General features: G+C 49.6%; 1 protein-coding gene across 1 annotated transcript in view; it reads right to left on the bottom strand.

Moving 5' to 3' along the window:
* LOC149749849 (cadherin-related family member 2-like) overlaps positions 1-12545 on the bottom strand; it is a 51718-nt gene that overhangs the window by 15567 nt on the left and 23606 nt on the right. The window contains exons 6-16 of the mRNA XM_089908599.1: positions 9835-9906; positions 6239-6378; positions 6074-6127; positions 3989-4078; positions 3245-3365; positions 2055-2236; positions 1305-1430; positions 1082-1228; positions 926-1001; positions 711-826; positions 356-589 (exon numbers count right to left, since the gene is read on the bottom strand). Coding sequence (XP_089764725.1) covers positions 356-589; positions 711-826; positions 926-1001; positions 1082-1228; positions 1305-1430; positions 2055-2236; positions 3245-3365; positions 3989-4078; positions 6074-6127; positions 6239-6378; positions 9835-9906 — 1358 coding nt within the window. The remainder of the gene's footprint in view (positions 1-355; positions 590-710; positions 827-925; positions 1002-1081; positions 1229-1304; positions 1431-2054; positions 2237-3244; positions 3366-3988; positions 4079-6073; positions 6128-6238; positions 6379-9834; positions 9907-12545) is intronic.

Below are 12545 nucleotides of genomic sequence, written 5' to 3'. Positions count from 1 at the left end.
AACTTCACCATCCACACATCACTACCCCCTCTACTCAACACCGCCAAAAATTACATTCCACTCAACATTACCCAGCATCCAGGACCAACCTCCACTCAGTGCTGCCTTTCTGTTCTCCGCCACGTAGCACCACCCTGAACACAAGACTACCAGCCGGCTCAACGTCACTCAGCAGTTCCAAGTGTCACCCAACAACTCTGACCACCACTCATGGTCAGCACCACTGTTGCCCACTGCCCACTGCCCCACCGACCGCTGTGGTACTGCACTCTGCTGGTCACTCGCCACTTCCCTCCCCCAACGATCTCCCGACCATCACTTCAACCCATGCCGCGCGTGGCCTGGGTGCCCCTGCCTTGTCTGGGTCGTAGACCACCATGGTTAGGTCATCGATGGGGATGCGGGTGGAGGCGTGCTCGTCCACGTAGCCAGTGAAGTTGACTTGAGCCTCTTGGGGGGTGAAGGTGCAGGTTGGGAGGCTGCAGCTGTAAAACTCAGGTTTGTGGTCATTGACGTCTGTCACTCTCAGCGTGACCCATATGCTCACCTTGGCCTCCTGCCCATAGATGTTGGGGTGCATCTCGGTGGCCTGAGAGCAGAGCAGAGGCCGAGAGGCAGAGATCAGAAAACCAGAATTCAGAGAGAGCTGAGATCAAAGGTCAGAGTTTAGAAAGTCAGGGTACAAAGTGGGCAGTGGCCCTCTCACTCACCGTGACCTGCACCTGCACCTCCTCATCCTCCTCCAGCAGCTGCTCTCTGTCCAGGGAACCGTTGACCTTGATCACCCCGTCTGGCCCAATGTCGAACCAGCCAGGCCTTGTGGAGTCTGGGAAAAGGCAGCAGGAGCAGCTACTTCCAGTGGCTCTGACGGAGCCCCCACCCCTTCCCTTGCCTCAGCCCCAGCCTGGGGACACCCCATTCTCACTGGAGATGCTGTAGATCACAGGGTCATTGATGCCTCTGTCGCCATCCATGGCCTCCACCTTCAGCACCGAGGTTCCCTGCAAGAAGGCATGGTCAGTGGCCAGACCCTTTCCCCACCTCTTGTCTCCACCCAGACCCCTCCAGTTCCCTGGCACACCTGGGGTGCATCCTCAGGCACAGAGGCCGAGTAAAACTCCCTGACAAACTGGGGGTCCAGGTCTGGCTGATCGATTACAGAGATGGACACGAAGACAGGCGAGGAGCACTGGACGATGACGCTGTTGCTGTACTCGCCGCCCGAGTCCTGCCGGGAGATGGGTCTCCGTGAAGCCAGGGGTTCGGGTCCCGATGCCCCCGACCCTGCCTGCGCCTGCACTCACACAGGCCTTCAGCTCCAGCTGATAGAAGGCACTCTTGTTGTTGTAGCTGAGGCTGCCGTTGAGGATGATGGAGCCGTTGGGCAGGATCTCAAAGAGGTACTCACTGCTGTCCGTGCTAGGGATGACCTGAGGCAGAGCACAGTCAGGCCAGGCTCCCCCGGACGGCCCTGCCCCCAGGACCTGCTCTGAGAGACCTGGGGTCGAATCCTGGCTCTGCTCTCAACCTCACCAGGTCACTTAACCTCTCTGAGCCTGGGAAATGGGCTGGATATCGCCTCAGTGGGACGAAAACAGGGTCAAGTGAGCTAAGGTAGGTTCCAGGCACGTAGTGGGCGCTCAATGATGGGGGCCGTGGCTAGCCAATGTGTCTTCGTGAAACTGGGGTCACACCCGCCACTGTCTGTGTGACCTTGGACAAGACCCTGGACCTCTCTGAGCCTTGATTTCCTCTTCTTTGAAGCCAGGATTGCCGCAGCCACCAGGTGGTGTGACGCTAACCGCGCAAAGACACAGACAGTGCCCCAGGCGAGAGGGTGGGAAGGAGAGTCCGGTCTGCAGCAGGCACCCTCCTTAGGCGGCTGGGCCAAATGAGGTCCGGGGGGGGCCAGAGGAAGGCTTGGGGACCAGGGCTAGGCCGTCGCAGAGCCCGTGCTCCGTAAGGTCCCTGCAGGTTGTGTGGGAGATGCTGCCCCCTGGCGGCCATGAGGAGAGGTGGCGCCCACACTCCCACGTGGACCCGCACACACTTACCTTCTCTATGGAGTACACCACGGCGCCTCCGGACCCCGTGTCTTTGTCCTTGGCCAGCACAGAGAACAACAGGGAGCCAACCGGCAAGGTCTGTAACAAGGGTTTTGTCACCTCTGAGCTCCAACACATCTCCTCCATGCCCAAGCACATCATGCCCCCTCCTGGAGTTTCAGTGCCCCCAACTGTACCACGGGGATAGCGATGGACCTTCCAGAGCCTGAAACCCAGCATTCCACAGATGTCCCCTTTTCCTTCCCACCTGGGCTGGGCTTCTGGGGGCATCTGGATGGAGGCAGGGAGCAGAGTTCCCCCTTCTCCTCTCCCCACACAGCCTCCCTGAAACCTGAGCTGGCTTCTGATTTGCAGCGCCCCTCAGGACCACCATGAGTGACCATTCCAGAACTCAGGTTGTGCCACTCCTCTGCTTAAACAGCCCTGTGTGTTCTCTGTAGCGTCCAGCAATAGGTTCCACGCAGCACCTCACAGAGTTGGAAGGTTCTTTTGGGAGGCTTTTCCTCTAGGACCTGTCCACACCCTCACTGTTTCTTCACGGTGGCCAAAAAGATCTTTGAAAATCCTGAACCAGACCACATCAGTCTCGTGTTCAAAACCAACAAGTGGTTCCCCCATTCTGCCCAGAATACGGTCCAGACTGCCTCCATGGCCCTCCAGGTTCAGGCCACTGCCCAATTCTCTGACCTCACCTTCTCCTCAGCCTCCTCCCCCCACACACATGAGCTTCCTGGCTATGCCTACAGCACTCCAGGCTGATTCCCACCTCAGAGCCTTTGCAGCTGCTGTTCCCTGCCTGGAATATCCTTTTCCTGGAGCAGCCCATGCTGGCTCCTCAACATTTAGTTCTGCTCAGATGTCACCTACCCAGAGAAGATTTTCCTGACTGGCTCAACTTAAAGCAGGCCCCCCCCCAGTCATGTTTTATGCTCTTCATAGAGCTCATCACCATCTGAAATAATCCTGTTTGTTTAATACTTTGTTGATTAAATGTTTTGTTGTCTGTGCTCTTCACTACAATGTGAGCTAGCGAGGGTGGCGACCAAGTCTGTCTTCACTGGATATCCTCAGCACCAAGGACAGTGCCAGACACACAGTAGGCGCTCAATCAGAGCCTGTTGAAGGGCTGTCTGAACCTCACCAGCCTCAAGTCTGGCCTGGGGGAGGGGGACCCACACCTGTCAGGACTTTGAAGCCACGTGGTAATGAAGATTCAGGAGTGGTGTTGTGTTTGCTGCCCTGGGACCACTGGGAAACCTCCTCCCTGCCTATGCAGTTGAAGTGGGGCTGCTCCTCTTGCTAGAGGGGAAAGCACATGATGCAGACCTAGACAACTGGAGCATTCCATACTCCTCAACTGATGGGCACCTGACCCAAAATGGGCCAATGAGAGTCAGTCCTGGGGGTTTGGCTGGGACCATTGAGAAAGAGACAGTCTGTGTTGCAATTGCAAAGCCAGTGGGATATGAGCCTGGAGCTGCTGGGGGACACTTTTATCACCGTAAGGGAGAACTGCTCGCCCCACCCCAGGATGATGGCAACACGAGAAGCAGAGCTTCTAGGTAGAGAGAAATCTCTTCTTGATGACATGGCTTGAGTACCTGGATCCAGCCATGCCTGAAGTCAGATATACTGTTAAATTTTTCAGAAACATGAGAAAATCAATTCCTTCCCCCCCACCACCCCTGACTATCATAACTTAAAGAATTCCAATCCAGTCTGATAGATTGCAAAATGTTGCTGTAACTATGGTACGTGGGGTTACACGCAACCCCCTGAATTTGGTTCATCAAGCTGCCCTTTCTAGGAGGTGCACTTCCCAATCTTGGATGCCCTGCTGTCTATCTCTGGTCCTTCCCACTCTGAGCAGATCTGTGGGATGTCTGCATCCTACACACACACCCCGTTAAGGCAGATGTTACCTCATTGATTCTGATGGAGAAGTCTGTGTTCTGGAAAATGGGTGCGTTGTCATTTCTGTCCTCCACGATCACCACCATTTCCTTCCGCACCTGCAAGTGAGAAAGCCCAGGTGAGCCCAGAAAATGTGGGAGCTTGAGAAAACAAATTCAGGAGTATCAGGACGGGAGTGCAAGTTGGTATAGCTTCTCAGGAGAACAATCAGGTGGCGTCTGGGGTGACTTTTTGTTATACATTTTTATTGAAGTATAATTGCTTCACAATGCTGTGTTAGTTTCTGTTGTACAACAAAGTGAATCAGCCATATGAAGACATATATCCCCATATCCCCTCTCTCTTGAGCCTCCCTCCCACCCTCCCTACCCCACCCCTCTAGGTCGTCGCAACGCACCGAGCTGATCTCCCTGTGCTATGCAGCAGCTTCCCACTAGGTATCTATGTCACATTTGGTAATGTATATATGTTGATGCTACTCTCACTTTGCCCCAGCTTCCCCCTCTCCCCTCTGTGTTTATCTGATACCATTTCAAAGGCCAGAAAAGTTGCAAGTATGGTACAAAGAATTCCTGATACTCTTCATCCAGATTTACCCCTTATTTAGTTTTTCTTCTCCACAGATTTACTGAACCATTTGGAGAGTATGTTGTGGAAATCATTAAAAAAAAATCTAAAATGTCCTATTACAAGAATGTTCCTTTTAGCTTTGTTAGCCATAGCGTAAAGCTGTGAACAACCTAAGTGTTGAGGAGACGAGCTAAGCGCCATGGAGCTTATAGTCCCCACACTGGGCTATAGACATACAGGAAACAGGAGACTCATGTGCAGACACAGAAGGGACCCCAAAGCCGATTGTTGTTTTCTGGCTGCACCCCGTGGCATGCGGAACGTCCCTGACCAGGGATCGAATCCGGGCTCCCTGTAGCAGAAGCACAGAGTCTTAACCACTGGACCACCAGGGAAGTCTTCCAAAGCTGATTGTGGAGTCATCAAGGCAGTTCAAGACCATATATGCAGTAGGATCCCACTTGGATTTCAGAAAATGCACCCAAAACTACCATCTCTCTTCCGTGGATGCATATATGCATGTCAGTGTTTAGCGACGGATAGAAAAGAACACGGTGATGGCAGACACTTCAGGTGGGAGTGGGCTGGGAAGGGTTGCCCAAGGGGACTTGAGCTCTATCTGCACTTTTAAAACTGTTTACAAAGAGAAAATATTTATGAATATCCAAGTCATTAAAATGATTTTTTTAATGGATAGGGTTTGGGGAATAGGTTATAAAGACAAAACCCCCAACTTTCACAGACACAAGACACAGCTGTATAAGTGTGTTATTGAGAAACATGAACACTGAGACCAACCCATCAGCCAAAGGGGTTGAAAGTGATGACCTCAGTGGAGAGAGGGTAGGGAGGTATTTGGCACTTGTTTTTTTATTAATAAGTATATTAATACAAGTTAATAATGTAATTGGGACTTCCCTGGTGGTCCAGTGGTAAAGAATCTGCCTTACAATGCAGGGGACGTGGGTTCAATCCCTGGTCAGGGAACTAAGATCCCGCATGCCACGGGGCAACTAAGCCCATGCGCCACAACTACTGAGCTCGCACCTCGACTAGAGCCCGCCTGCTGCAAACTACAGCGCACATGTGCTCTGTAACCCATGCGCCACAACTAGAGAGAAGCCCACACGTCACAACGAATAGCTCGCGTGCCTCAGTGAAGATCCTGCATGCTGCAACTAACACCCAACACAGTCAAAAGTAAATAAAATAAATAAAAAATAGTACATAAATCTTTTAAAAAATAATAATGTAATTAATGATATACAATAGATATACAAAATACACAAAAGATAAACCATATATTTGTATAAATTAATATAAATTATAATAAATACTAAAATCTTGGTTAATATTGTATGACGAAAAATGGAGAAGTGTAATTTCAATAAAAATAAACATTCAATTCATTTTTTGTTAGCTGGGGCTCTCTCTGCTTATTTGCGGTGGGCAATTAGCAGTGGGCCCTCAGTCCCCTGCTCTCTAATCCCTGGACCTCCCTTCCCTCCCCACTTCTGACTCACTGGATTATTGTGACCGTCGCTCACAGAGATGTTGATGGGAAACCAGTAGAGTGTCTGCAGTGGGCAGAGAGAAGGGAAACAAGGTAAGCCCTGTTCGGGTGCCCACCAGAGCCCTCCCTACCTCCCCAATCCCGCACGAGGCCTTCTCAGATTGCTTCCCTTTACCTCATAGTCCAGAAGGTTGGCCAGCTTCACTTCCCCAGTATTCGGGGTGACACTGAAGAAGTAGGCATAGGAGCCACTAATCCTATAGGTCAGAGGATCATTGTCCGGGTCCTGAGCTATCAGCCAGAAGACCTCAGTACCTGCAGACGGGACAGGGAATGCACAGGGTCCACGGCCACCTAGTTCAATGCTGGCCTGGCCAAGCTGCCCACGAGGCCCACAAGAATGTCAAACTTCTTTTAAAATTAGAAGGGCCAAGACATGGAAACAACCTAAATGTCTATCAATGGATGAATGGGTAAAGAAGATGTGGTATACATGTACAATGGAATATTTTCAGCCTTAAAAAAAGAATGAAATATTTCCATTTGTGACAACATGGATGGACCTAGAGGGAGTTCTGCTAAGAGAAATAAGTCAAAGGAAAACAAATACTGTATGATCTCACTTACATGTGAGATCTAAAAACAAAAAACCAAGATCATAGATACAGAGAAGATTGGTGGTTGCCAGAGGTGGGGTGCAGGGGACTGAGAAATGGGTGAAGAGTGTCAAAAGTTACACATATCCAGTTATAAAATAAATAAGTCCTGGGGATGTAATGTACAGCATGGTGACTAGAGTTAACAATACTGTATTGGGTATTTGAAAATTATTCAGAGATTAGGTCTTAAAAGCTCTCATCCCAAGGGAAAAAAAAAGCCATCTGTAACTATGTGTGGTAACATATGTTAAATAGACTTACTGTGGTGATCATTTTGAAATATATACAAATATATCATTATGTTGTACACCTGAAACTAATATAATATTGTATGTCAATTATACCTCATTTTTTCAAACGGTAAAAAAAAAAAATCAAAAGGAATAAATGATTATAATCTAGCCCTCAGGATATTTGTCTTTATGCCAATGCAGTATATTAAAGTATATTTTTAATGTATTTTTCTGGAGGGAGAGGCCTACAAAAACAGAAGTGCCAGAACAGTGACATGGTGGGGGGGCCCAGCACCCAGCCCGAGACTCTCAGAGAACCAGCATGCCCCCACCCTTGCCCACGACAGCCTTGCAGGGACAGTCTGGGCAGCACATCTGGAGTCTGCTCTTCTTTGACCAAATAGTTCTGGCTCCTCCAGAAACTCCTTAGAAAGCTTGGTCCCTTCCCACCCAGGCCCCCTCCTCCAGGAAGACCATCGGGCTAGAAAGCTGTTAGTATCTACAGTATGTTTCCTCTGTTGTGAGACACACTGTCAATTTAATGACTGCTGGGGTGGGGAGTCACTCTGTGTTAACTGACTATCTCAAATATAAGACACATCCTGATTCAAAAATGTCAAAATGTAAACTGATATGGCCCTTATACCCATACCCATGGGAAGTGAGTGGGGATGTGTAAATCCTTCTCTGTAAACATGTGTTCATGGACACAGAAAGAAGGATCAGGGAGAAAAAGCTTTTTTAAAAGTCTGCCTGAAAAAGAATTAACTGTAACAAATAAATCAATAAGAGCTACAGAAATAAAAGACATATATTAGGTGTCTGTCTTTAAACTCAAATCTGACGTATTTTAAAACATCTGCCTGACAAAACTAAACTATTATACAGTGTGAGTGTCAAGAAAACAGGTCCTCTGCAGGAGAGAAAGGACAGGGAGTGACTAGAAGGGCAGAGAGGGGGTCGGTGTGCTTCCATGTATATATATTATACCTCAAAATAAAAGGTCTAAACAACATTTTTTAAAAACCTGACTGAAAATGCTTTCTCATCCCAAGAGAGCCATGCAATTCATCTCAGAAAGGAAGAAATTGCTCTTCGGATTAAGAAAGCCCAGAGAGGGGCCCTGTGGTTATCAAAGAAAAGACTCTCATTTGGTCTGCCTGAGATCAGACTTGACGTTAAAGGGTCACCCAAGAGAATGGAGATCTTGAGGACATTTGGGTTACATATGTTTGTAACATTTGTTTGGAGGTGTGTGTGTGTGTTTATCCACAACCAAACAGCTATGAAAACATACATAAAATATCATTAACGTGTATATACTACTTCTCTGTTGTATTCACAGATATCAAATAGTTTGACCTCAGCCCAGTCCTCCAGGGAGGATTGTGCCAACTCAGAATGTAATGAGACTATCACCTCCCTCATCCTGGGATCTAAACCTTTATTAATATAACCCTTAGTAGATTTTGCTGTCCCGGCAACCACATGCAAATGGATGTGGCTTTCGTGGCTCTGAAGCCCATCGCCCAACCTTTCTTCGTGTACCTAGACCTGGGTTTCTGGATTCCAAGGCAGACTTTGGATTTCACCTTTGATGCAGTCTCTTGCTTCATCTAGTAGATTTAGATATTTGGGGACCCAATTCTGACACTGCAACAAAGACTGTAAATTGTCCCCCAGTATTCACAGCCCCCTTTCTCTCAGACTAATAGAACCCCAGATTTTGAGCTGTGCACATGGCTAAATAAAATAAAGACCTCATTTCTCCAGTTCCTTTGCAGCTAGGGCATGTGGCTAAGTTCTGGCTAATGAGATGTGAGCAGAAGTAACATGTGTAAAACCTGAAGCCCTGTCCCTAGGAGAAAGAAATGGGCCCTCTTGGCGCTTTCTTGCCCCCAGCTCTCACTGGAATAGGGCGTGACATGAGCCATCTAGGACCATGTGGATGAGGGCCAGGCCCTAAGGGAGGCAGAACCTGGAAATGGAAGGAGGGTCCCTGATGCCAGAAGCATAGGGCACGGAGCAGCCTGATGGAACAGAGCCTCTGACAGCCCTGGGCTCACTGCTCTAGATGACTATGTAAGAGAATAGGAAACTTTGACCTCGTTTACAGCTCTGTTATTTGGGGTCTGTTATGTGCAGCTGACCCTGTATCTCAATGAATACAGTCATCTATCATTTCAGCTTCTTCAACCCCCATCCTGCCTGCTGGGAATTTGGCATCCAGTCCCTGTGGCTTCATCCAAAACAATGTTTCATGAACATCATTCACTCCTGTACACTACCAAGATCATTACCACATCCACGTCTCATTGTTTATGACCCTCCTTTTAACTGACTTACTGTTTCATGTAAATACATTTATTTTAAAAGCAAACTAGATGGCTACTGGACGTAGAAAACTCATCTCACTCGCCATAGAGGGAAGGTAACTCTACAAACGAAGACAGCAAAAGTATCAATTTCTGGTGAGATGTGTGCATGAAAGGCTCTGAGCCTAAAGCCTGCTCTCTTTCTGTCTGAAAAAAAAAATTGCAGAGGAGGAAGAGAGCTGAGCAAGTGAGAGAGGTAGAAGAGAAATAATGGTACCAAATGGATACTTTCTCCCTTGGGAAATCAGAAGGACTGAAAGAGATGGGAAATGGGAGGAATGTTCTCTTGGGGTGAGTCTTGATTATTTGGTGCTGTGTGAGGGCCCTCGACCCAAAAGCTGCAAAGGAGAAAACAAACTTCTGGAACAAACTTCCTTCAGGCCACCTTTGCCCCATGACAAGCCGTGGAGCTGTAGGGATGGCGAGCAAGCCCACAGGGGAGCCCCTGGGGCCCTCTTGTGGGTAAGCGTTTGGTGCAGTCTGGGCACAGGGACAGTTACTCACCCACTGGTAGGTCCTCGGGCAGGTTCACTAACGACATGTTGGACAGGAATTTTGGGGCCACGTTGGCTGACACTGTAGGGACACAGAGTGTTGGAACATCTGGACACCTCCATAAAGACTGACCCCCATCTGCCCCTGTGGGAGCCCACACCAGTCCCACTGGCCAACTTTCAGTCCAGCTCACCGGCCCAGGACTGGATTCCTCTCCAGGCCTCCCCAGAGCAGCCAAGCCCGGGGCTGGGCCATAGGGTTCTGCTGAGGATCCCCAGGTTAGTGTTGCCCTGGTGGGGGAGGGGAGGTACCCACCAGACACCATGAGGGCAGGAAGCAAGAGGCAGGACAGCCACGGCCACACCATCACGTCTGGAGGGTCCTGGGGGAAGAGGCATCAGGGGAGGGGCACATGAACCCAGGCCTCCCTCCTCTGGTGGACCCTGATCAGTCGGGTCTGAACCCAGGCAACTCACCTCAATCACACAAAAAAAATTCTGCCCATTTGCCAGATGTTCCAGGGGATAGGGAGCTGGGAGGCATGGCAGGGAGGGGCAGGGTAGCTGAGCCTGATCTAGAGCCCCAGCCTGAGACTGACCCTGAACTTGACCCCAGGGTTCAGTGCCCACTGTGTAGCAGGCACGGATCCAAGTATATTACGTGCATAATCTCTTTATTCTTACAACTAGGTGGCTGCTAAGGGGCTTGCCTGAGGCCACACAGAGAGTCAATGGCAAGCCCATGCTCTGAAAACAGGTCTTTTGAACCCCAGAATTCATTCCCTCAACCACTGCACTAACCTGCCTGTTTAGAGTCCAAGCTAATAGCATCCTTCAAAATCAGGGGCCTGGAGAGGGACTATGACTTGTCCAGGACCATCCAGAGCCTCTGTGGGGGGGGGCTCGGTCTTTTGTCCCACTTGCTGACACAATTAATAGCTGCCTTTGCATCCTTTCTCAAAGTGTACTCCATGGAACCCCAGCCCTGTAAGATGTCCCATAACAGAAGGGTTCCCTGGTCAAGTCAGTTTGGGAAGGGCATTGTGCTCCACTTGCTGATTGACAGCTGGGCAGGAACGCTTGGAAAACCTTGCCCTGCCCAGTCTTCTTGGTCATCTTACATTGCAAGCTATCCTTCATCTGGGAAAAGAGGGACTTTGATTCACTGTCATCAAGAGATACCTGAACCCCCAAGGCTCTTTCATCCCAAAAGACAATTGTTACCAAAGCAAGAGGGAGAGCAGGATACATTTCGCAAATGCTTCTTGCTCTCTGTCAAGAAAATGTGTTGCGTGCTTGCATGTACATAATCATTCCATAAGACAGGATTTTTATTGCATACTCTTTTGTACCTTTGGGATTTCGTGCTAAGTGAATATATTAACTTTTCCAAAGATAAGTTAAAGCTATAAAGCACACAAAGGAACACAGCTGCTGCTAAGCACCCTCACTGGGTCCTGGGCAGCTCCCACTCCTGCCCCAGTGCGGCTGAGACAAGCACTGTTTTCCAGAGGAGCCCGGCTCCAAAGCTACGGGAGAACCAAGAAGGAGGGACCCTCACCCACGGTAGACTCCATATGACAGGCCCTCCAAGGGGGATGTGGAATGGCTTCCAGAGCTGAACCTTGACCGTGAAACACATCAGAAACCACAACTCCTCTCCCTCCCACCACCTACCCCTCCTCCTGTGTTCCTGCCTCAGGGATCACCCATTTCCCCCATCACCCTTGACTCCCCCTCTCCCGAATGTCCCACATCCAATCCAGTCCCTGAACCTCTTACACTTCTCTCCATCCTGCAACAGGCTTCCTCTCTCCCCGGCTCAGCCCTCCTCACGGTCTCCTTCCCTTCCATCTCTAATCAAGTCCTCTCAACCAAAATTATCCTTCCTCACTCCCTCTAATCACCTTTCTCCCCTGCTCCAAACTTTTCAGTGACTCCCCATTGCCAAACTGCATACAAAGGCTTCGAACAGACCATCCGGCCCTGCTTCCCTCCCTCACACCTCCCACATCCACAGACCCACTCCGTTTTCCCTCATTTTGCATATGCAGTTCCCTCTTTCTGGAATGCCTTTCCCTGCCTTGCTAACTGATGAGCAGCCCCAAGGTCATCTTCTGTCCAGACACTCCTTCAGTGTTCCCACAGGAGGAGTTGACTCCTGCGCTGGCCTAGAGACCTCACCAGACGCTGCTCAGATCCTAGCCTAACCTCTGTAGCTCTCAGGGCCCATTATCTCTTTGCAGATCAGCCTCTCCCTCCAGACCAGGAGAGATGTGAAGGCAAGGTCCAGGTCTGATTCATCTCTGTGACCCCAGGACAGAGCCCAGGGCTGAGCCCAGGGCAAGCTCAGGGGGCATTTCAGAAATGAATAAATAAGTGTGCCAGTGAATCACTGTAACCCCAGAGGCCTGACGTGGAAAGCCTGAGAGATGGGGCAGGGTGCAAGGGGTAAACATACGGGCTAGAGAGCCTGAGGGTCAATCCAATGTAATCTTGGGCAAGTAACTTAACCTCTCTAGGCCTCAGTTCCGCCATCTGTAAATTGGGAATAATAACAGGACCTACACTACAGGGTCTGTGTGAGGCTTACACAGTGCCTGGCTCAAAGTATGTTAGCAAAAATATGTCAGCAACTATTATTATGGAGGAGATAAAAGTCTGTCTTCTGCCCCCCTCATCATTGGGAGCCCCATATTCTGCCCTGGCCAGCCTTGGTCA

This window comes from Delphinapterus leucas, chromosome 3 (genome assembly GCF_059928025.1).
Source record: "Delphinapterus leucas isolate spDelLeu-1000000601 "Yukka" chromosome 3, BTC_Dleu_Yukka2, whole genome shotgun sequence".
Taxonomy (NCBI): domain Eukaryota; kingdom Metazoa; phylum Chordata; class Mammalia; order Artiodactyla; family Monodontidae; genus Delphinapterus; species Delphinapterus leucas.
This window is presented reverse-complemented; position numbering and strand designations above follow the sequence as displayed.